The 22,810-nt window shown below is 45.7% G+C and overlaps 1 protein-coding gene across 1 annotated transcript in view; it reads left to right on the top strand.

Annotated features, from left to right (window-relative positions):
• The first annotated feature begins 1,847 nt into the window (after positions 1 to 1,847).
• Positions 1,848 to 22,810, top strand: part of FBXO32 (F-box protein 32) — a 34,313-nt gene continuing 13,350 nt past the window's right edge. Inside the window, exons 1-5 of the mRNA XM_024741039.1 lie at positions 1,848 to 2,573; positions 8,629 to 8,741; positions 9,595 to 9,644; positions 10,821 to 10,913; positions 22,277 to 22,370. Coding sequence (XP_024596807.1) covers positions 2,458 to 2,573; positions 8,629 to 8,741; positions 9,595 to 9,644; positions 10,821 to 10,913; positions 22,277 to 22,370 — 466 coding nt within the window. The 5' untranslated portion in view covers positions 1,848 to 2,457. The remainder of the gene's footprint in view (positions 2,574 to 8,628; positions 8,742 to 9,594; positions 9,645 to 10,820; positions 10,914 to 22,276; positions 22,371 to 22,810) is intronic.

The following is a 22,810-nucleotide window of genomic DNA, read 5'->3' as shown; positions in this document are numbered from 1 at the left end:
TACTTCAATTTTAAAAAAAGAATCAGGGAGTTACATATTACTAAGAGGCCATGGGCCACGTGAGTGCACTACACCCTACCAAAGAGGAAAGAACTGGTAACGATAATCCCATTTAACACACTTTCTAAACAATCCTGAAAGGTAGGCATTTATAGGCTCTACTCTTTCTTGACAGCTGAGGAAATTGTGCCTCCAGAATTTGTCATCCATGCAGGTCAGACAGACAGTATGTTGCTCTAGCAGAAATAGAATTCAACTCTTCTGACTTCTATAGTTTGTACAGAGATGTAGTTTGCTGACATGTAACTAGCATGCATCTTTAACAATCACATCTCTTAATTATGCTCCCTTACAGCTATCAATTCTCTCCAACAAAGGCCAGACCCAACACTGTCTCATCTGTCAGCACGATCATAGTGACTATCATTTACTTGGGATCTTCTGCAGTGTTTTTACAAGATATTTTTACTATTACTATGCTAATAAATATTTATGGTGGAAAACCTGAATCAGAAAACTCTGGCTACTTGAAAACAGACTTTATTAAAAACACCTCCTTTCCCCTCCAACATGTACCCTCCTCCCAAGGCACACACAATTTCTTTGTCTACTCTGAGCCTTAAAGATTGCACAGAGTCGGTGGGGCAATGTTGATGGCTGCAGAGGAAGGGGTGTGGAAGAATCAAGGAATCAAGTGGAAGCTAATTATTGAGCATGCAGATTTTACTCTGCTGTGACCACTCTTTACAATCTAATTGACAAATGGAACAGACTGTAAAGCATCATAACTAGTAGTCATGAAGAACAATAAGATACCCTGATTGTCAGCAGCTTCCCATATGTATTCACCTCCTCATTGGACAAATAGTTATCTAAGGCCTACTCTAGGCCTTGCAAGGTGCTGGAGCTGGGATACCCCCAAAACAAGACGGTTGATCTCTCCTGGAGATTACATTCTGCAGAGAGTGGTAGCTTGTTACCAAAAAGCAAACAGGATAATTTCAGATTGTACTGTGGATTGTGAAGAAACTAGCCTTGTGACCCTAGTCACTGGTTTAACCCTTCTCAGGGGCTCTCAGTGCCCTCGTCTGGAAAACCATAGCTGCCACACTGGGCCCCCCTCCCGGCCCCCCGCCCCGCGGTTTCAAGGATGAGGTTAATAAACTGAGGTCTGTGAGAGCCTCGGACTCTCGGGCGTCGCCTCCTCACTGTGGACTTTTACCGAACTTCCTTTAGTCCCCATCAGTCGGGAGGAGGCGCATTCTGGGCCCCTCTCCCTAAACGCTCACCAAAACTAAAACAAAACTCCTGGCTTGATTATTTCCCCAGGAGAGCCTAATAGCCCAGAGGATGCCGAACAGCAGGAAGGGGAAAGGGGCTTCGCGGTTCTTCGTAATAAAATCCCATTCCCCGGCGCCCTAGACCCGGGCCAGGCGCCAGCGCTGCTCGCTTAGGGTGCCCAGAGTGGGGTGGAGGGCTGTCCCTGCTCTCCACTCCCACCGCGCGGGGACCAGCTGCCGCCTGGCCTCCTTCTCCTTCCTTTGCCACCTCGGAGACAAGCCTGACAGCAGACTCTTTAACAGTTCTGGGGCAGGGTGAGGTAGGGTGCTGTCCCCCCGCCCCACTCCCGCCTCGCGGTGGGTCCCCTCCTTCTCCCAAGAGCGGCTCTAGGCAGCGAGAGAGGCCAAGGAGGCTGCGCCCTCCTACCCGGCTCCGGGCCGCGCTGTGCCGGGCCTCGGTTCCTGCAGGGGTGCTCTGGATCGCGGGGCTCGATTGTGACAGCTCGGGGTTGGAAAGGGTGCCGTCCTTTCTTCCCACCCCCCGCCCCGCAGCGATCCTGACGCCACTCGGGCCTCCCCCTCCCTGCACCTCGCCAGGCCGGGAGCTGCAGGAGGACGGGGCGCAGTTTCCCGAGTGCCCGGCCTCGCTCTCGCGGCTGAAGAAGCTGCGCCCTGGGGGCGGGGTGGGAGCGCAGAAGGGCCAGAGGCGAAGGGGCAGTGGGAGCCCCGGCCCCGCGGCGCGGCTTCAAGTTTCCACCAGCGAGCGGTTGTGCAACAGCCAGAAGTGCAGGAGCCGAGGGCGCCTCGGAAAACAAGCCGAGCCTATAAACAAAGCCACGTGGCCTCTGGGCTGGGGGGGCCGGGCTAAGAGCAGGCGCCTCTTCCGGCAACAAAGAGCCGCGGCCAGCGGCCCGAGATAAATACGGCGGCCGGGACAGCAGCGCAGCACTCCAGGGAGCCCCGCGCGCCCGGCGACCCTCTACAGCGCCCCCCGCGAGCGCAGGTATCCCGCTCCGCACCCCCGATCCCGCAGCCCTCCACTCGGGCTCCCTGCAGCCGCTCCCTCACCGGCCCCGGCACCCCGAGCATCCGCCCAGGGCGGCGCGTCCCCAAGGCCGCCGGGCCAGTCCCGTCCATCAGTCCGTCACGTCCATTCGTCGCGTCCGTTGGCAGGGCCATGCCATTCCTCGGGCAGGACTGGCGGTCCCCCGGGCAGAGCTGGGTGAAGACGGCCGATGGCTGGAAGCGCTTCTTGGATGAGAAGAGCGGCAGCTTCGTGAGCGACCTCAGCAGGTGAGGGGATCGCCACTAATTTCAGCTGCGCAGAACTGACCCGGTTGGTCTCCGGGAGCGGGTCGGGTGACTGGGACTCAGGCCGGGCTGGAACAGGCTGAGAAGGGAGCCCCTGACCAGAAGGATGGAAGTGAGTTGCCCGGGTTTCTGCAGAGGTCGCCAGAGCATGGGATTCGGGGTATTTGGTTTCTCTTATGGTTCAAGGTCAGCGTCTCCAAGTGGGCACGACTCTTTACAGAACCCCGTGTCCCTCTGAGAATCTGACGACAAATGAGGATCTAGTCCCCAAACGCTAAAACTTAAACACACAATTTCAGGGGTCCCCTGCCTTAAAGGACACCGGTGTCGCGCGGTTTGCGGGTCGGGTCGCCGGCGAGTGGGCTGCACAGCTTTCACCCTGGGGTGGCGGGGCTCCGAGCACAAGCCTGGAGACGGGATTGCACACGGGTCCCGTCGGGAGCACCTCCAGGCTCTTCCCACGCACAGGCGACCACAGAGTGGGAAGAGAGGATGAGTAACCAGGAAGGGGCCGCCAGATGGTCCCTGGGGCACCAGCGCTTGCGGGCGGACTTGTGGAGCCATGGTAAGGACTGAGAAACAGAGCAGCGTTGGAGGGAAGGGAGGCGGGGTATAGATCCTACAAGCCTTGTACTTCTGGGAGGACGGCGTCTTTGCACCTGTTTCCTCGGTGGCCCTTTCGGTCAGTTTTCTTTGTATAGTGAGTGCGCCCCCATTTCAAGTGATGCCTATCACCTGCAGAAAGCCCACCTGGCTTGCGTGAGCCTCTGGACTCAAGTTCCACCTGAGCTCTGTCAATCTGGTGGAAAATCCGAGGTCCACCGTGCCTGCTGCTCTGCTTCGTTAATAACACAGGGAAGCAGCGACAAATGAGTTTGGTGGTCTGGAGTCCCTCAGTCATGATCTCCGCAGACGGCTTCCGGATCGCTGCCATTTGGCCCACAGGGGATCAGTGCAGACCGCTTACCCTTGGGTGCCTTTATCCCGGGCCTTTGCTGAAAACCACTGCTCCACACCCCAGCCCTTAAATTGACTTCAGTGGAGAGTTCTGTACCTGGGCCAGCTTCCCACTCAGATTTACCAGTGGTTGTTTGGCTGAGCCCCTGGCACTCAATTTCACGAAAACTATCAAGGAAAAAATCGTTATTGCCATGTCCTGACCTCCAGAGCCGCACACCGGTTTGTGATTTGTAAAGCATCACCTTTTGTCTTCCAATGGGAAAAAAATGTTTAATCTTGGGGGTCTGCCAGGAGAGACAAGAGCACATTGACCTTTATGTTAAAGACACTTGGAAGCAGTCCCTGGGGAGTTTGCGGAGCACTATAAAGAAATCTTATTTATGGAAAACCAGATAATTTACAGGAAAATAAAAAGACCAACTGCTGTCACTAGACTCTTTTAAGGGACTCTAGTTACCAACTAGGCCTAAATTATTCTCCCTAGACTAAAAGCTTCCTTTTATTTTAGAAGAGTAGAAATTTCCTTCCTTCCTTCCTCCTCATTCCCAAGAAATGAGGATCTAATATTTTAGTGCTTTATCTTTGTGTAACAGTTTGGATTCTTTCTAGGGAGGTGCACTCATGATCTGCTGAGCTGTGTCACAGTGGCCCACCCCGATATGAGTGTAGCACGCTCCTCAGCGGGAAACAGACCATTGGGTTCAGCAGGAGAGGTTCAAAATGCAGAGCCTCTGGTTCGCATGAACATTCACACTGCATCTGCTCCAGGAGAAAAGCGGCAATCACTCCTATTTCCAAGTAAATAGTGGTGCCTCTCCCTCCACAGTAGGGGAGACCTGGAGAAGGTTTTACCTTACCACAAAAGTTTAACCCAGCTGGAATCAGGTAGCTACCCACCCCCTCTTCCCTTCTTGAACCTCCTTTCTTTCCTCCATTTTCACGCTTTCTGAGCTGGAACTGTCACCACCAGCATCATCACAAAGCGTGATCGATATAGTGCCCACCTGTGGCTCTTTGATGAGTCATCTGAGGAATCATTTGGTAGCTCCTAGCAAAGCAGCTGGCTGTTTGTTTGCAGAGTGTTTTTTTCCCCAGCAATTGTAAACAATCCCTTCCCTACTTAGCATGAGAAGTCTGCCAACTTCTTAAAAGCAGTTGGCCTTCTGAGACCTGGGTTTGTAGTCTCGAATATCCCCACTGTTTTCAGTCTTGGTGATGTTTCGCTGTGATGTCAGGCTCGGGCTGAGTGCCTGCCTACTCAGGTGAAGTTGAATGCCTCCCCTGTTAGGAGCAAACAAGGCAGGCCCTTTTGTTTGTTTTTTTTTTGTTTTTTGTTTTTTTCAGTACGCGGGCCTCTCACTGTTGTGGCCTCTCCCCTTGCGGAGCACAGGCTCCGGACGCGCAGGCTCAGCGGCCATGGCTCACGGGCCCAGCCGCTCCGCGGCATGTGGGATCTTCCCGGACCGGGGCACAAACCCGTGTCCCCTGCATTGGCAGGCGGACTCTCAACCACTGCGCCACCAGGGAAGCCCAAGGCAGGCCCTTTTGAAAGGGAGGGAGCCGGTGGATGTAAAACAGAGGCCTGCAGGGGCCTCATGCACTTACTCCGATTCCACCTACCATTCTGTGAGCTGCCTGAACAGGAGAGAGGGATGAGGGTACACTTGGTGCATTGCAGCCTGGGGACAGTGTTTTTGTGTTGACCACAGTTTGTCTGCCTAGCGCACCTTCTCTGGACTCTGCTGGCCATTCTCTCTGTGGTCCAGGGCCCTGTCCTCCTCCAGCAGCAGAATGTTACAAAACCCCATCACAGCTAAGTGCCCTGAACTGAGATCATGGGAGGATTTCAGATAAGCTTCAAGCAGGGCCCCTTGTGAGAAAGTTGAAGCTACATAAGCTGGAAGAGAAATGGCAAGTGTTACATTTGAGGAAAGAGTTCGGCATGAATTGGAGTGATCCAAGAATGCTTCAAGGAAGTGATGGTTGAGCCACCTCGTGTGCAGTCTTCCTCACCAACAACCCCCAACCCCGCCCCAGCCCACCTCCAGGATGAGTAATCTAAGCTCCCTGAGCCTGGGCCACTCTTCTGCAAGCCTGCAGTTGAAAACTCCAATGTTGCTTTCCAGTACAGCTAAGGCTGAACCAGGAAGCAGGAAGTTTACTTCAGTGCCCTGGATGAGTTAGTGAATAAGCAAATAAAAATAATAGTTAAGATTTTATGAGTGCTTACTGTGTGCAAGGCACTGTTCTAAGAGCTACATACACTAGGCTGTTTGTTTTTCCAGAACAATCTGGTTACTAGCCATGTGAGCTTGACAAATTGGGTATGTATTGGAGCAAATTAGCATAGAAACTCATTGGCCTTAATCTATAAGTAAGCCCTTTGGGGTAGGCCACAGCTTTCTTAAATGGCCTGTTATTACAAATGAAATGAGAAATAGGGCTTTTTTTTTTTTTTTCCTTCCCTCCCTTTATCTCTGCTGCCAAATGGGCCTATTTTGAAACCTTTCACTTTTTCTAAAGTTGTCTTTAAGTATCTTTGTATGTGTGTGATGAAAGTACAGGGCTGGACGAGGTCTTCTTTCTTATTCTAGGCCTGTGCCTATAAAAATCAAGATTAGTAAGATCTGACTATAATATAGCGACTTTCTGGTTATTGAATTTAATGAAGAAAGCAGCCTCTTTAAATGGTTTTGCTTATTTGAAAAAAAAAAAATGTTGTGGTTCCTAAATGGTGGTGGCTTTTCTTGTTCAAAATTTCAGTTGTAATTTTCCATTGGCTTTGCATTTCCTTGAAATGGACATAACTGAACTCTCAAAATAGCCTCTAACTGAAATATATTATTGCTTAAAAGAAAATATATAAGCAGGCAACACAAATAAACCCCATAGCCCTTCCTTCCAGGCCCTACCTCTGAAGTCCAAAACCTATTGTCTAAGTGAAAAGTGCAGGGTTTCTCTTTGGTTAAAGCTTTTCTACATTCTCCAGTGGGACAGCATCATCAATTATGTCAAATTCTTCTTAAACTAGCTTTGGAAATGAGTCACTTGGGCTTAAAGCAGGTTATTGTTGTTTCTGTGAAGAAAGCAAGTGCTCAAATTCCTTTGAGGAATGTTTTCAATTAGAAAAGAATAAGATGAAATATAAATATTTAACATTGCTAAGGAATGGTCACAATCTATGGCCCAGGCTCCGAAAATGTTCTGCTAAACCTTAAATGTGTGATTGAGAATAAGGCAGCTTCATTTTATGGTTCTCTCTATGTGGAACTCAGGCTGTAGGCTTTTGTTCATGGTGCATGTGCGAGTTTCCTTTAAAAATAAGGCTTCGTGTGGTATTTTTACACAAAATGGCCTAACTTTGTTTTCTAAAGCTGTTCTCAGCTTTGGTACATCATGGACCAATCAAGTGACTTTCCATCTTTCTCCCTTCTCCTCAGCATTGATTGAAATTTCTTAAACTAGCTCTAAGGGCTCAGAGTTCTGCTCTCCCTTTCTTCTGCCCCTCTTTTCCTGCTGACCTTGGTGCAAGTCAACTGACTGGTCGGTGGTCTTCTGCCTCTATAGCTGTGCGAGCAGACAGACACACACTCACGTGTGACACAAAGCTGGACCCAAAACATTCACCCTGGGCTCACTTAAGAAAGTGCCTCTAAGAGAGCGCATTTCCACAGTAATCGCTCTGAAACCTAAAAATATCCTGTTTCCCTCAATGAAAAGGAGAAGGCTAATGATATTAGGAAACTCAGTAAATGGTATTAAGCATGGCCTTCTGAGGGAAGATTAACAAATGACTGATTATCTATCAAGCCTATCCCTATGGGTCCAGAAACACTGAGTATATTGTTGGTAATGTCACGTGTAAGCATGTTAGTGAGATACTTATTGTACTTATTGAAGTGCTACTGGAGAGACCATTGTAGCAACAGGATACTGGAAATTGTTTCAACCCCTCTTTTCTCTTTTACATAATATCCATACAATGGAGAAGTGCAGGTGTACCTCATCTTATCCAACAGATGTAGGTCCAAAAAAGATATAAATTAAATCGTATTTTAAATTCAGCAGAACTCAGAAAATTAAAGGCCTCTAATATATGGCTGATGTAAGGGGAAACAAACCCTAATTGATGCATGCCCCACGGGAGTTGGGGGGATCGGGGAACCTATCTTCTCGTTGTACCTCAGTATTTCTCCTGCATTGCTTCTGTGGAAGCCCTTCAGAGACTTACTCTGAAATCCCATTGCATAATAGAATAGAACTCAGTCAGCCCCCCAAATGACAGCTCAGCTCAGTTTACTGAAGGAAATATGCCCCTGACCCAAGTTGAATCTACACACCTTTAGTGACCTGTGAATTGGCCAGTTCTGTCTTTTCAGCTCTTATAAATGTATGAGTTGTAAATACAGCTTGTTTCATTTAGGACTCAAGGTCTTCACCTCACAGCATGACGCCTAGTGTTAGTCAAGGAATTATATAAAACCTAAACAACTAGTACTATACACTGAACATCTCCTAGAGATGCAGTCTGTAAGTCAGATTTTTGTAAATGTTTTAAAGACACAAGGGGAGCATGCTAGTTAAAAGCAGCTTGGGTTCACTTTAGGTGAATTGTATGGTATGTGAATTATATCTCCATAAAGCGGTTTTTTTAAAAAAGCAGCTTGGGGTGGATGTTTTTGCAAAATGAAAGTATTGTGTATTATAGTGATACCAGTAACCATTCCTCTCCCTCCCTCCCTCCCCATCCATTCATCATTTTTGCTTAAAATAATGTTGTTGTACCCTGCATGGCTCCTAAAGAGTGCAGGGCTGTGTGTCAAATACAATGGCAGACACTGTTGGGAATTCAAAAGAAGCAGAAGCCCCCGTCCCTGCCTTCCACAGAGATGTGACACTATTTCATCCCCGAAGAGGGAAGACTGGGCCCGTACAGACTTCTTTTGAGTGATTATTTTATTGTTTGGTTTGAGGAGCATGTATGTTTGTGTTTTATAACACAGTAAGCTATTTATAGAAACAGCTCGTGTTAAAGTATAGCTGTTACAGCTCATCCCCTCTTGTCTGTTATTCCTAGTTACTGCAGCAAGGAAGTATACAATAAGGAGAATCTTTTCAACAGCCTGAACTATGATGTTGCAGCCAAGAAGAGAAAGAAGGACATGCTGAATAGCAAAACCAAAACTCAATGTAAGCCGTTTGTTGTGAACTTGAGAAGAAAGCTGAAGATCATTATGATTGGGTTTTGGCAGGGGAACAAATCACACCTCACATGTTTGGCATCCGCTTTCATGTTGACTGTGTCATTCACAGAGGTTACCCGGATCTTTGCACTCAGAAACCTGGCTGTGCATTTTATGAGTGAGATTAATGTATTCTTTACAGTCGTGTTTATAAGTCAGTTGCTAGTTGGGGTGTTTTTTTCCCTGCTTGTCACTTACATTTGACATAGTTAAGTTTAGTTATTATTCAGCGGTATGGTCAGCTGAACCAGTTCCAGTGTGTGCTTTCGTTTAGAACTGTGTTTTGAGGCTTTGAACATAGATTTCTTTCTCCCTCTTCCCTTGTATAAATACTAGTAACATTTCTAGATGCTGGATGTAAGTACGAACAGAGAGTATAAAGTTCTATTAATAAGCATGAATTACAGATCTTTAGTTTATTCCATCTGTACTGCATGGTTTCTTCATATTATCTGTTTTATTTCTACTTTTTATGGCCTTGTTTAACTTGTAAGCTTGGCATTTAACACAAACTCGTACTTGGGTATTAGATTTTTTTCTTTAATTTGGAGCTCTGGTATACTCAATCTGAGTATCAAAGACTTGAAGTGCTTCCGACGAAGTAAATTACAACTCCAGTATTTATATACTGCAGAAGTTAGGCATTTGCCTCCCCTTAGATTGTCAGTAGAGTCTGTCCTTTTTTGTTGAAACTTTTTTATACTTTGGATTAAATGAAAACGAAACAAGTTTAAAATCTTGGGCATGTTATAAATTTTAAAGCTGTGGGGTTTTGGGTTGTTTTTATTTTGTCTTTGTAGATTTCCACCAAGAAAAATGGATCTATGTTCACAAAGGAAGTACTAAAGAGGTGAGCACCCATCTGCTTACTAAGGAGTATGCTTAGCTTCATGCCTCCCCTGACAGGGTAGGGGCGAGACTGGGAAACTACTTCACATCATGACTGTCTTCTTGGATGTGGGTGGTGGAGGCCTGCAGCCCACTACCTAGCCAGCCATCAGAGTTTGGGGCTACAGAGAGAGATGCAAAAGTCACTAGGTGGGCTCCCCAGTCATTCAGTGGGATGATGTATGTAGCAATGCTTTATAAAGATTAATATTCCCACATCTCAAACACACTATTATAAAGCTTTAGCCTTTCCCTCAGGGCAGTGCCTCCCTTTTGTTCTAAGATCTCTTTTAGACTTCAACTCAATTCATTTTAGCCCTGGAAGGGTTAATCACTAAATACGGGAGAAGTTTTCGTGCGCACCCAGTGTGAGGCTGCACGAGCTAGATGCAGAAGAGAACAAGACACTGTAATATCTAAATTTGCATGGCACTTTGTAAAACCCTTTTATGTACATTTTCCCGCTGCACAGGCATTTGCTCAGATAACTAGGATACAGGCAGTATGACAGATTGATAGAATTTCTATTGCTGTCAGGGACCTTGGAGAACATCTAGTTCGCTCTGTGACTTGAGGCCCTGAGAGGGCCAGGGATACACCCGAGACCACCCAGGTACTAGAAGCAGAGCTGGGACTGTGAGTCAGGGCTCTCTACACCCAGTGCCTTGTGTGTTCACAGAGAAAAGACCAAAACTTCTTTGGCTTCTTCATGAAGCCTTAAAAACGTTTCTGATGATCACAGAGAGAAAAGCACCAGAGATGTGGCAGACAGAGTTGACACACATGGGGCTAATTCTTCCCCCAGGAGTATGTTACAGTGACCAACACACATCACATACCCAGCTCCCAACCTTTCCTTGACAGGCAAGTACAAGTGCGTGCAGAGAACAAGGGCCCAAATGGTACACGTCACGACTTTAGTCACTGACTAAAGCAGCTGCCGGCTGTACTACTACCCATCTTTGTGGCTCATGGTGGGGCAGGGCACCAGGGGCCCAGGGGCCCAGAAAGGGCTGATCATGGCACAGGAAAGCAGCAGATGGCCATAGGTTACCTAACACAGCCACCAAGCTTGTCAGCAGAGTCCAGGCAGATTTTTCTGGAAAATGACCTCTGCACCCCCTGCTTTCACATTCAGCGCCATGGATATTGCACTTTGGGGGAAGCCTTCAACAGGCTGGACTTCTCGACTGCCATTCTGGATTCCAGAAGATTTAACTACGTCGTACGGGTGAGTCTCTGTAGATTACCCAGACTCCCAAGTTGAATTGTCTTTTCGGGTTGTCTTGAAGTAGTTCCCCCACACCAACCAAAAAAAAAAACACAAACAAACAACTTTTTAGGACCCTGGGGATTTTAAGGAAAGCAGAAAATGGATTCCTCAACTCCCCCCTCCCCCGATGTACTTCAGGTTCCTATACCGATACTGAGATCCACATAGGATGGAGCCATCCATATGGATGTCCCTGAGATCGGCCCCCTCGGACAGGGGCCGCCGTAATACCTCACGTGAGCCACAGTGCAGGCAGCAGACGCTCTAGCAGTAAGATCAGCAACAGAGAATTCAGCAGAAAGCAAGCTGTAAAGCGCCTTGGCTTGTTTTAAAACCTTTGTGCACCTATGATTGTTCTCATTGTCCTTCCTGCCTGGCTTTAGCTGACTCTAGGTGACCCTAAGGCATTCTTGGTTTAAGCCTCAAAACTGGGTGAGTTCAAAGCACCCCAGAACTTCTTCCTCCTGACTCCCTTCCCCCACCCCCATGTAGTAACAATATTCAGTCCCAGGTTCACTTAAAGCTTGAAACTACCTGTTTGGCTCAGTTGCTTCCCATTTTAAACCCTATGTTGGAAAAAAATAATTTTTTAATGAGCTTTAGCAAAATATTAATGATGAAGGTAGTAAAGCAAGGAACTCTAACCATGACCTTCAAGTCACGGATTCTTTTTAGTTGGTTGGTGGTTGTTTTTCCCCTCTAAGCTCCCTTGTATGTTTCTGTCAGTGGTTCCACCTGGAGGGGGTAGCAGCTGTTTGGGTTTTAGGATCAGAAGTAGGAGGGAATTTATCCGCTGTGGGTGTTAGTTGGTTGGGTTTTTATTTTCTTTTCCCTGGGTTGTGCTTCTCAGTGCCGTGTCATTGAGTCAGATGATTGCAGAGGCTCAGCCAGAGCGATGACATTCAAGCCCCCTTGAGGCCTGGATCATTCACCTGTCATCTGGGCAGATGCAGGGCTGGCCGTCCCAACTGACCTGATAAAAAACCCAGGCCTCTTGTAGGTTAGAAGCTCTGAGCGGAGCCCATGACCAGACCTGTCTAGTCTTCAGCTGAGCCCTTATTCCAGTCCAAAAGGGATGAAAATAAGAGACCTTCTTGATGAAATGTTCATGTCATTTCATCAAGACTCTGCCGCTTCTGGGAGGTCACTGTGGCCAGCAACCCAGTGCAGGCTGGTTGGAGTCAAGCCCGGGAAGATCTGGAAACTTGTTGCTGAGACTATGAATAGTTTCCATCCTCTAGGTGTTAGAGGAAGACACCCAGATCTGATGTCTTGATTCCAAACTGATCAGCATTTGGTCAGTTTTAAGACGGTTCTCCTTCCTACTTGTTCTCCTTCTCACAAGAAACAAAGCAAAGGAACAAGGATTCAAATAGTGAAAATCTGTTTCATGCAATTATGTGCACTGACACCTTTTAGCCTTCCATTAACCCTGTAAAGTGTAGGTACTTTTATCATCGCTGTTTACATAAACAGAGGTACAGTGAGGTAAAAATGACCTGTCCAAGGTCACGAAGCTACAGAAGGGAAGAAATCCAGATCTGAAACCTGGGCAGTCTAAAGTCCACACTCTTTAGCTGCTACAATGAGTTCCATATAAGCAGAGGATTGAAAGTAAAATGGCCTGAGGTCAGATCCCAGCTCCACGGCTTTCACACTGTTTCAGCCTCTCCAACACTCACGTTCCCGGGTGTAAGAAGGACTTAGAAAAACCTCACTTCACAGGGTATCTGTGAAACTCAGAATGGAAATACTCTGCAGACCAGAATATGTTATTCAAAGTCAGCTACTAATACTTATTATTACCTACTTATCGAAATTATTGTTTATTCTCCCTGAAAAGTCTTTTCAATTTGGTTGATAAAAAATGTTTTTCTACTTAGAAAAAAGAAAAATTACCTGGGGAATCATGCCCTTTGCCCTTGATTAAAACTCAGCATAGAGGACTTGTGTCTGTCAGTATCTGATTGTAAAATACATCCTGAGCACATTCTCCTAACCTTTAAGAAACTACTGAATGCTTTCAGTTATTAGGTTCAGAAAGAGGGGGGAATATTTCCATTTTGGAAAGAACAATCTTTTTTTCCCCTTCACTGTTAAGGGTCCTCTGTAATTTGAGAAATGCCATTTTTATAAAGAGCTTAAAACATTTTAATGATAGGCACCACGTTTTGAGGGTTTTCTTCTAAGGAACTTAAGACACTTCTCAAATATTCTTCTTATCCTTAAACCAACTTTGCAAAGTAGCTTGCCAGTATGTTATCCTCATCTTACTACTTCAGCTTAATGGTTTTTTAATACTACAATGATTCCTCAGTCCCAGTAAGAAACCGAACCAACTTTGAAGCCTTAAAATCTGTTTAACCTCTTTAAAGACAAAGTACATTTTTTAAAAAGGTGTCATGTTCATGCTAGCTGTCAATGTTAATAAAAGAGACATGCAGAGGGGAAAAAAGGGATAGCCAACACTCCTATCTCAATGTTATGATGTTTTATCAGCATGAAAATTTTGTGGAACTTTTGGAATCAAAATTTGAATATAAATAGGAGAGGTTTTTATACAGCATTTGTACCTTTTTCTAATTGGCTTCAGGCTACACTCATTACCTCTACCTGCTTCTCTACACACTTCCAATGGCTTAAACATAGTTTTAACTGGGTTTTAAAGATGATTTTAAATCTTTAAAAGCAGTAACTTATGAAAGGCCATTTTTAAAAAATGGGTTTACACCACGCCTCAAGACCAGCACATTTTGGAAAGTCCCCTGGGGAGCCGGCGAGGATTCCAGGGGCTAGGCCAGTGGTGGGGTTAGAACCGTAACCACAAGAAAGCAAGTACTGACTAACCCACCCAGGGCACAGAGAGGCCAGCGGAGAGAGTGGATCTCCAGTAAACACATCAGAATCACATCTGCACATTAGAATCACCTGTGAAGCTTGCTCCTCTAAGCCCACCTCTAGAGCACCCGAGTTCATTAGTTGAAGGTGGTGCCCAGGCACTGCTACTTAAATTTATCCACCAGGTGATGCCAGTGTGTTTTCAAGTTTGTAAACCAGCTCAGAAACTACTTGGGAGCCCAGATGTTATATTTTGCATAACGAGTTTTTAAACAAGACACCCCGAGGCACAAGTGCGAGAGAGGGCTTTAACGCTTTAATGCCAGAATGCTCTTTGACCTGGTCCTCCCAGCTCTCTCTGTGGGATGAGAATGTGACCAAGCACATGGTCACTGGAGATGCTGTCTTCAGACCAGGGAGAACCTTGAAGAGCGGTTTCCTGACCTGAATGGAGTGACCCTTGTGCCTCAGATCAGGAAGGACAAACAGAAGTTTGCAGCCTCACTCTCTCTGTCCCTCTGCAGCAAAGAAGAACATCCACGAGCTAAACCAGTAGTGCATATTTTTATTTTTTTCTGCATTACCACCCTAGGTCCATGTGAATGTTTCCAGCAAGTTACTGCATTCCTACCGCCCCTAAAAGTCTTTTCCAAAAACATGTTTTAGTTTAAGTTGGCTGGTGGTTTGGCAAATGAAAGGCTGAAATACGGCACGATGACTCAAATTCAAACCCAATGCCTTAAATTAAGGGCGTGCTGTTGCCAAGCCCCTGGTGGTTTGTGATGTGTATGTGCAGCCTGGCCCCTTCACCAGGTCCCTCTGCTGCAGTGACCTTGGATTAATTTGGTGCTGCACAGCCTTCCTCTGATGGAAGGCGGCCCCTGCCACCTCGGTCTTAAAATTGGTGGGTATCTTTTTCCGTTGAGACAAAGAAGCTGGCGGGGAGGGAAGGTGGCCAGCCATTCCAATGGCAACAAAATCAAAAGAACAGGGTGCGAGCCCATTGAAAGTGATTGGCAGAAATGGCTGGGAATTGTGAGAATTCACTGCGGGGTATTAACAGTGAGGGCCCTGAGCAGGTCCCTAAAATGAATGCTGATTTGGCTGCTAATGATTTTTACTGAGGAAACGCTGCAGCTCTTGGAATTCCGAGCCTTCTCAGTCACACTAAGCCTTTAGGCAAGCAGGAGATCCTGCCATTTCTGGGTGCCCACAGAAGTGGGGGACACTCACAGACCTTGAGGGTACGACCACAGGATTGGGGGAGTGCATGCAGAAGTAGGGGGTACCCAAAGAAACGGAGGAAGCCTGAGAGACCAGAATCGTGGTATTTTCGACCATGGACACCTGACAGTACATTAATAATTTAAGCATGTATTCTCAATTTATGTATATTCATAAATTCACTTATAAATCATATACCTATAAAAGGTGCTAATAATGGTACCTACCCCATCATGTTGCTATAGAATTAAACTGAGCTTAAACACGTGAAATGCTTTTAGACAGTGCCTGGTATATGGTGAGCATCAGTTGTTGCTGGAACTATTGTCATCTTTAGCGTCCTAATTACAGGAATTAGAAAATATATGAAAATAGAAATTAAAGATGAAATAAAACATAGAGATTGATTATTTTACGACTTTTCTACCTGATTTTCTTTCCCATCTGACTTTGGAGACCAGAAGATCAAAAATGTGCCCATGTTGTATAAACTTTTTTCTTGAGGATTCAGAATTTAAATATATCCCACCATGAGCCCAGAAATATATTTTATACTAAAATTCTAGTTAGTTTCTAGGCTCAGTCAGGTGCTTATTATACAGGGGATAGGCTAAATTGGATAGGTGAGTTGCGTGTTAATTGCCAATACAGCAGACTTTTTTCCCATCCAAGGAGGGATGTTCCTGAGAGCATGTGACATTGTTCTAAGTTGCTCTGGTTGAGGGTGAGAGAGGTTTAAGTATCTGTGAGCTAGGATCCGAAGGCCCCTCGAGTCTTCTAAAAGAAGGGCTTTCCAAAGGCAAGGAGGTGACAACATCCTCTGCTAGGTCCCAGTACATCAATATTGCTTCAGGTGAGTGTTTTCAAATCCCTAAGCAGGTGTTTTCTATATTAAGTCCATACCATATACCTAGTGTTGCCACAGTCACTTGAGGAATCAACTAAGACCTGGCCTCTGCTGGTCAGGAGTTTCTGGGCTACCCTGGGAGACAAGGTACAAGGTACTGCAGTAGCAAATTGGGTTTGGTCCTGTCTAGGAGAACGGAAGAAGAAGCACTGGAGGCAGCTTCTTGGAAGAGGTAGAACCTGAGATTCTCCTTCCTTGAAGGACGGCCAGGATTTGGCCAGGTGGAGAGGCAGGTAGAAGGCTTTGCAGGGACAAATGGCGTGAGCAGAAACCTGAAGCTAGAGAGAACAGAAGTGGAGGGGAGTGATGGCGGGCCAGGGGCCAAGGGCAATGTGACATCCAACCTTGTAGAAGCGTAGGGTGGGGGTAAGGAGGCTACAGCAGACAGGGAGCCCAATTTAAGCAGCCTCATTGAGGCAGACAGACCTGCTCAGATCAATGCGACAGGGAATAGGGCATCATTCTAAGTTCAGAATTTTCTGGGATGGACGGAAGACAGAGAGGCAAGTTGTTCTCGGCTAAGAATACAATTAATTTGTGTAAACTTGGCCCTCAGTTAGAGGGATGTTTCACTTGCAAATAATATTTACCCAATCTTGACATGCCTGGAGATTATTAATGTAGCAGAAATGTTCCTTCTTCCAACCTGTCAGTGTTCAGGCTCAAAGTCAGGACAAAACTTTCCAGGTTTTAATCTGTGTTATCCATTGAGTAAATAAGGGTCTTGGAAGTACCTGGCACTCAATGCAGGCAGAAGCACTGCCTGATGTAACCAAAGGTTTATTGCAAAAGACATAATTTTCCTATGGGCACCCAGCTGGCGTACTGAGCATGTGAGAAATGGCAGGGGCTTCTTGAAGTTTTTTCCTACCTTTGATAATCCTACGGCTTGTTTTCTAATCAGACATATACCTTAAACTGCAGAGCCCACTGTCATAGGAGATAGAAGAATTAGGGATAAGTTACATTCTTAACAATATTCTATGCAAGATAGAGTATGCTTGGGCAACAGCTGCATGGGTAACCTTGAACTAACAGGGAGAGTAGTTGCTGTTTTTGTTGATGCTTCTGAAGCCCCAGTTGCTTAGTGTCCCTTTAAATCCCTTTAAATATGTGTGTGTATGTGTGTATATATACCTACATATATAGATAGATACAAATATATGTATTTGTTAAGTGCCTGCCGTGTGCCAGGTTGCGGTAGAGTGGTAAACAAGATAACCCCTTCTGTCTTGAGGTTTCTATCCCAATTAGACAGTCGGCAAGCAAGTAAACAAGATCATTTCAGACATGTATAAATGAAACAGTGAGGAACACTGAAACCATAGTAAGATCTAGGATGGTCCGCAAAGGGCTCTCTGAGCTCTGAACAGATGGCACTTGAACTGAGACCTGAGGGGTGGGATGGAGCTGGCACGTGAAGACATGGCAGGACCAAGGCTTGGAGGTGGGAATGAGCTGAGCCTGCTCAGGGAACCAAAGGCGGGCTGTGTGGACAGAGCAGAGCGAGCTAGGGAGGCACTGGGCAAAATGAAGCTGGACAAGGGGCGAAGACCAGGTCGGGGAGGACCTTGCCAGTTATGGGCAAAGGGAAGCCATCTGAGGGTTTCAAGCAGAGAAGGGACATGAGCTAATTTATTTTTAAAAGTCTGAATGCTATGATGAACCGAAGGGAAGAGATGACACGAAACGCGCGTTTTCTGCGGGCAGAGCGAGATAAGAGGGCAATCTCCTCTCCCCGTTCATCTTCCACGTACCACTTCAAGCTGAGGCTGATATCCCTCCGAGACTGACTATAGGATATCACTCGCAGCGAGACTTTTCTTCTACTCAGCATGTCTAAGGCTAGCACAAGCCAAAGCTGAAGGGCAGGATGTGGTTTCAGCAGGCGGCAACCGCCAGCCCTTCCTCCCGTGGCCCAGAACCCGTCCTGTTACTGCACAGCTAGTCACTGTGGATCGGTTCGTGCTGGATCCCCAGGCGGCCCCCACGGTAATGACAGCCTGTAATTCAGGAGGAGCTGAGAACCCTCTTCTCCGACCCCTAGCCCAGTCCCCCACTCCGCCTCTCCTTAAACACAGCCACAAATTACTGGCACCTGGGCTAAAATTTGCCCAGCAGAAAACAAACAGCCATTTTCAAACAATCCGTTTTCCTCTGCTTTTTCTCGTGTGGCTAGAGGCAAAGAATCCAACTGGCTAAGTCATCTTGGTAAATAAATTGCTAGATACAGCCCTACTCCCCCTAGGCACACAGCTCTCTTGACACAATTAAAATTAATAAATTCTGTCTTCTTTACCACTAGTTCCACACAGTACTGGTTCTGGGTCCGTAGAGTTATTGTGATGTGGAAAGTAGACCTAAATGATTTACTCAAAGCAACTGCCTCATCCTAAACGCGTTATTAACCCTTTCTGGGTATTATTTCTTCCTTAATGTGAAAAGCTGATTACCGGTCCCAGTGTAAGACTGATATAAGATTTCCAGACTCTTTCCTAGAACATAACACTACATGGTATTGCCACTATCTTTAAAGTTTCGACCTAGATGCAAATTTGATTGGCCTTGACAAACTGAAGTCCTTAAACTATCAAAATACATGTTCTCCGTTAGACGTATCTGTGTCCAAGTCCTGGCTCCACCACTTGCTGCTGCTCTATGTCTTCAGGTGAGTTGCTTAACTTCTCTGAGCCACAAAATCCTCTTTTGACTAGTGGAGAGAACCCACTTCAGTGGGACGCCTCTGAAGATTAAACAAGATGACACATGTAAAATGCGTAGCATGTAGTAAACACCCATTATTGCTAGCAAAATAAGACTGCATGGTAGATGCAACTATGTAAGCCACAGAATGTATCAACATTAACTTTTATCAGCAGACAGGGAGCTACTAAATATATCAGAAACATAATAAAAATGACAGAGAGGAATATGAAAATTTGCAAGCATTTAAGCATTTGGTTGACAATACATAAAATTGAAATACAGGGATTCTAAAGGTCTCTAAACCAGCTGTACTTTACCCTACTATTCACTATGCCTTCCCTGGCAGTACTTCTACCTAGTAATAGTCTCTGTACTATGATAAAAATGAATGATAATGATTTATTGAGTATATTCTTGCTATCAGGCACTGTTCTGAGTGCTTTATGAATGCATTTAATCTTCACAGCAACTCTAAAGTAGGTACTATTATGTATGGTTTACAGATGGGGAAACTGAGGCAGGCAGTTTGGCTCTGGAGCCCTCACTCTTGAACCCTATCATACACACACACACACAATCAGAAATTGACAAATTATGGCCCAAGGGCCGAATCTGCCCCCCATGCCTGTTTTTGTAAATAAAGTTTTATTGGAACACAGCCACACTTATTCATTTACATACTGTCCAAGGCTGCTTTTGTACTACAGTTGCTGAGTTAATTAGTTGCAACAGGGACCTTATGACCTCCAAAGGTTAAAATATTTACTATCTAGCCCTTTACAGAAAAAGCTTTACAGAAAAGATAACCCTTGATATCCACTTTAAACTTCACTAAAAGAATGTGGTTTGGAAGGGGAAGAAATAATACCTTATAATAACAATGCCTTGTATTTGGTATTTACAGTGGGTTTTTACATACTGATCTCAGTTACTTCTCATAACAACCCTGTGAAGTAGGTAGTCTTTTTTTATTTCCACTTTAGAAATGAAGAAACTGGGATTCTGGGAGGTTAAATGACTTACACCACAGACTAGATGGTACACTCCGTGAGTCTAGGGATCGTGTGTCTTTATCCGCATCACCTACCACAACACTAGGATAGAACGGGCATGCAGAAAATACTTGCTAAGTGAATGACAACTGTAAAGGTCACCCAGCTAGAGCATCCAGGTCCCCTCCTATTCTGGGGTTCTCTCTCCTGACCCCAAGGCTGCCGGACACTGAAAAGAAGGACTTTCCTTTGACACCAGAATAAACAGAAGGTGGCTGACGTGTCATTCTCCTGACAGTTGATCGATTTTTGCTTCTGTTATCTTTCTCTTCCTTAGTCAAAGATCATCTCAGTCAGACCAAAGGGCTTTTTTGTCTCCCCTCAAATGCATAGTCACAGCCTTGAGAATTTTTGTGTCCTTGTGATTGGTGCATTTTTAGACAAGATTGAAACTGACGCCCTCGTGAGATGGTAGTCACATGAAATGGGGGTTTTGGACGGATTTCAGGCAGAGCTCTGCCCGCCCTCCTCCCACCCCAGGATGAGTCACTACCCTTCCCAGAGCCGACTCAAGACTTTTGTTTTCTTTCATCTTGCTTTGTGCTGGTCATGTGAGGCTCGGGGTATTAATAGACCCTGGGCTTGGCCTTCTGAATCTCGTTGTTGGTCAAGGAGATAAAGAAACGGTTTGGCCAGTCCCTTTGTGCCATTTTTCATTCCTCTCTCGACCGTCACGCGCTGGTTGGTGACAGAGCTGAACTGGAAAGGCAGAGGACAACCCGTCTGGTCACCGCCTGTGGACGTGGCCTCTGCTGATGTTTTGGCTTCTTGCCTCTCTTTGTGGGCATTTGGTCAGTTCCTGACGTCCAGCCTTGGATCACCAGTACTAATCTTCAAAACCAGCCTCAGTCTTTCTCTGCCACCTTCCCCCAGCCTGATGACAGCATCTCTCCCTGTGTGTGAGAGAGATACATAAGCCAGGCAGGAAAAGATTGGGGGTCTTTTTTTTTTTATCTTAGAGTAAAATTATGTTCAGGAAATTAAAAGTCTGTCCGTGGTTTGACAGGCTCCTAAGGGGCTCCATGGGAACAAAATTTTTAAACAAATGCCTTGGAAGCAGAGGTTCTTTGAATTGCCTGGGGCTTTGATCCAAAAGTTTCAGTTCTTCTCTGCAGCCCAATTTTTCAAATGTCACTTTGCTAGTTCCCTCAGCCTTGATTCCAGCACCCAGCACAGTGTCATACTTGGTGTTTACTGACCTGAAGTGAAGTTGGGCTGGGGCCTGGCCAGGAGATGAAACTCCCTTGGAAGGTTTCCTAGGAGCAGAGATAGAAGCTTTAACATAAAGGGAGGTCCTGGGTCTCTAAATCTAGTTTACTGGCTCTAAGGCTAGTGAGTTTTACTTAGCCTGGTGGGTTCTGGTGCAATTAATTATTTTCACTTTATATCAACCTCTTTTGTTCGATAACGCTGTGAAAGCACGAAGCAGAAGGATCCCGCTGAGCCCTCTCACTCCTGGTGGCATAGTTGGTAAAGTTTAGTTTCTTGAGCCTCACTTTGCTCATCTGTTAACTGGGTAGAACCACATGATCTCTAAGAGCCCATTCCAGTCTATAAAGTTTCATTTTTTCAATAATAGAATCTTTGGTTTTTTTTTAAATCTTGCCACATTTATAAAGAATTTTGCTTTTGAAGGGAAGAAAGACTATGCTAAGGGTGCACCAACTTAAATTATTATCTTTATTTCTTTTTGTTTGGTGATAACATGGGTGGTGGGAATGGGACATACTCCTTCAGTTAACCGACCAACCTTTATTTTCTACCTAATTTATGCCAGGCACTGTGCTAAGAGCTTTATGTGCATTCCCTCCTTTAACTCTGTCACCAATCTTGGAGACTCGAAGTATTACAAGTAGAGATGAAGAAACTGGGGCACCAAGAAATTCAGGAATTTACCCAGAGTCACAGAGCTAATAAGTGGTCAAAGCAAAACTTGCACATAAGTCTAAGAGCTACAAGGTTCCTAGCCTTTGAGTAGAAATATGAGTATACACTGTACATCCCTGAATGTCTCTTTCTTCCTGTTATTGGCTTCTTTCTACAGAAAGTTAAGCACAGTGAAAAATTCTAATTTAACAGACATTTTTATTGAATGCTACATAAGCAGGAGATATCTGGATAAGAATTGCCACTTCCTTGAAAAGTGCCCATCGTTGCTGAACTTGAGCTTTCAGGTGCCTTGAGAGCAGTCCCAGCCAGTGGGGAGAAGTTCAAGTAGGGGTAAAAGAATTCCCGCTGGGAGTGATTATGTACAACTCCAACATCACAGGTCACAGGAGGTTTTGTTCCCTTTGGAGAACCTCAGCTTCACTTGCTGAAGTAGGACAAGTAGAATGAATTAGCCCTGGCTGAAGCCAACCTCTTTATATTTAAAAGAAAAAAAGCAATTAAATATTCAGCCTGATGCCTAGGTTTTGAATTACCCCCATTTGTCTTTTACTCAGAGCATCTGCTTTTTATTGCATTGTGGCCCTGCCTGCCATTTATCTCTCCCCGTCAGTCTGTATCTACGTGTCATGTGACTCAAAAGTGAAGATTAGAGGAGAAAAATATCTCTGTAGTCTAAGCCTGGCAACTTCTATTTTTATCCACAGCTGTTGGAACTGATAGCAAAGTCACAGCTCACATCCCTGAGTGGCATTGCCCAAAAGAACTTCATGAACATTTTGGAAAAAGTGGTACTGAAAGGTGAGCTCTCTCTCTCACTCTCTCACCCCTTTTTAGAGGCCTGGGGCCGGACAGATGGATTTTCCAATGCAGTGGACATGTCACTGGATTTAAGGGAATGTAAGCAGATGGAAATGAATGACTCCAGATGCATTTCAGGGGTGCTGGATTCCAGTTTAGAAAGGAGGGCCATTCATGCCCATGACAAAGGGTGAGACCATCACCCTCCCGTCCGTGTGTTGGGATCATCCATTTGTCCTGCTCTAAGCCTCTCAAGCTTCTTGGTGTAGGCACGTGTCCCAACCTTGGCTACTGAACCTCTAGATTCCAAATTCCTAGAAAATTGAGCTGTGTACAAGGCAGAATAGATCCATAGACTCTCTGAGCTAGAAAGAACTTTACGTCTCTGGCTCAACTGACTCATTGTGTATACGGGAGAAAGAGTGATTTATCCATAATCA

The sequence above is a fragment of the Neophocaena asiaeorientalis genome, unplaced genomic scaffold (genome assembly GCF_003031525.2).
Source record: "Neophocaena asiaeorientalis asiaeorientalis breed wild unplaced genomic scaffold, Neophocaena_asiaeorientalis_V1.1 scaffold177, whole genome shotgun sequence".
Taxonomy (NCBI): domain Eukaryota; kingdom Metazoa; phylum Chordata; class Mammalia; order Artiodactyla; family Phocoenidae; genus Neophocaena; species Neophocaena asiaeorientalis.
Note: the sequence above shows the minus strand (reverse complement) of the source record. Positions and strands in the feature narration are given on the sequence as shown.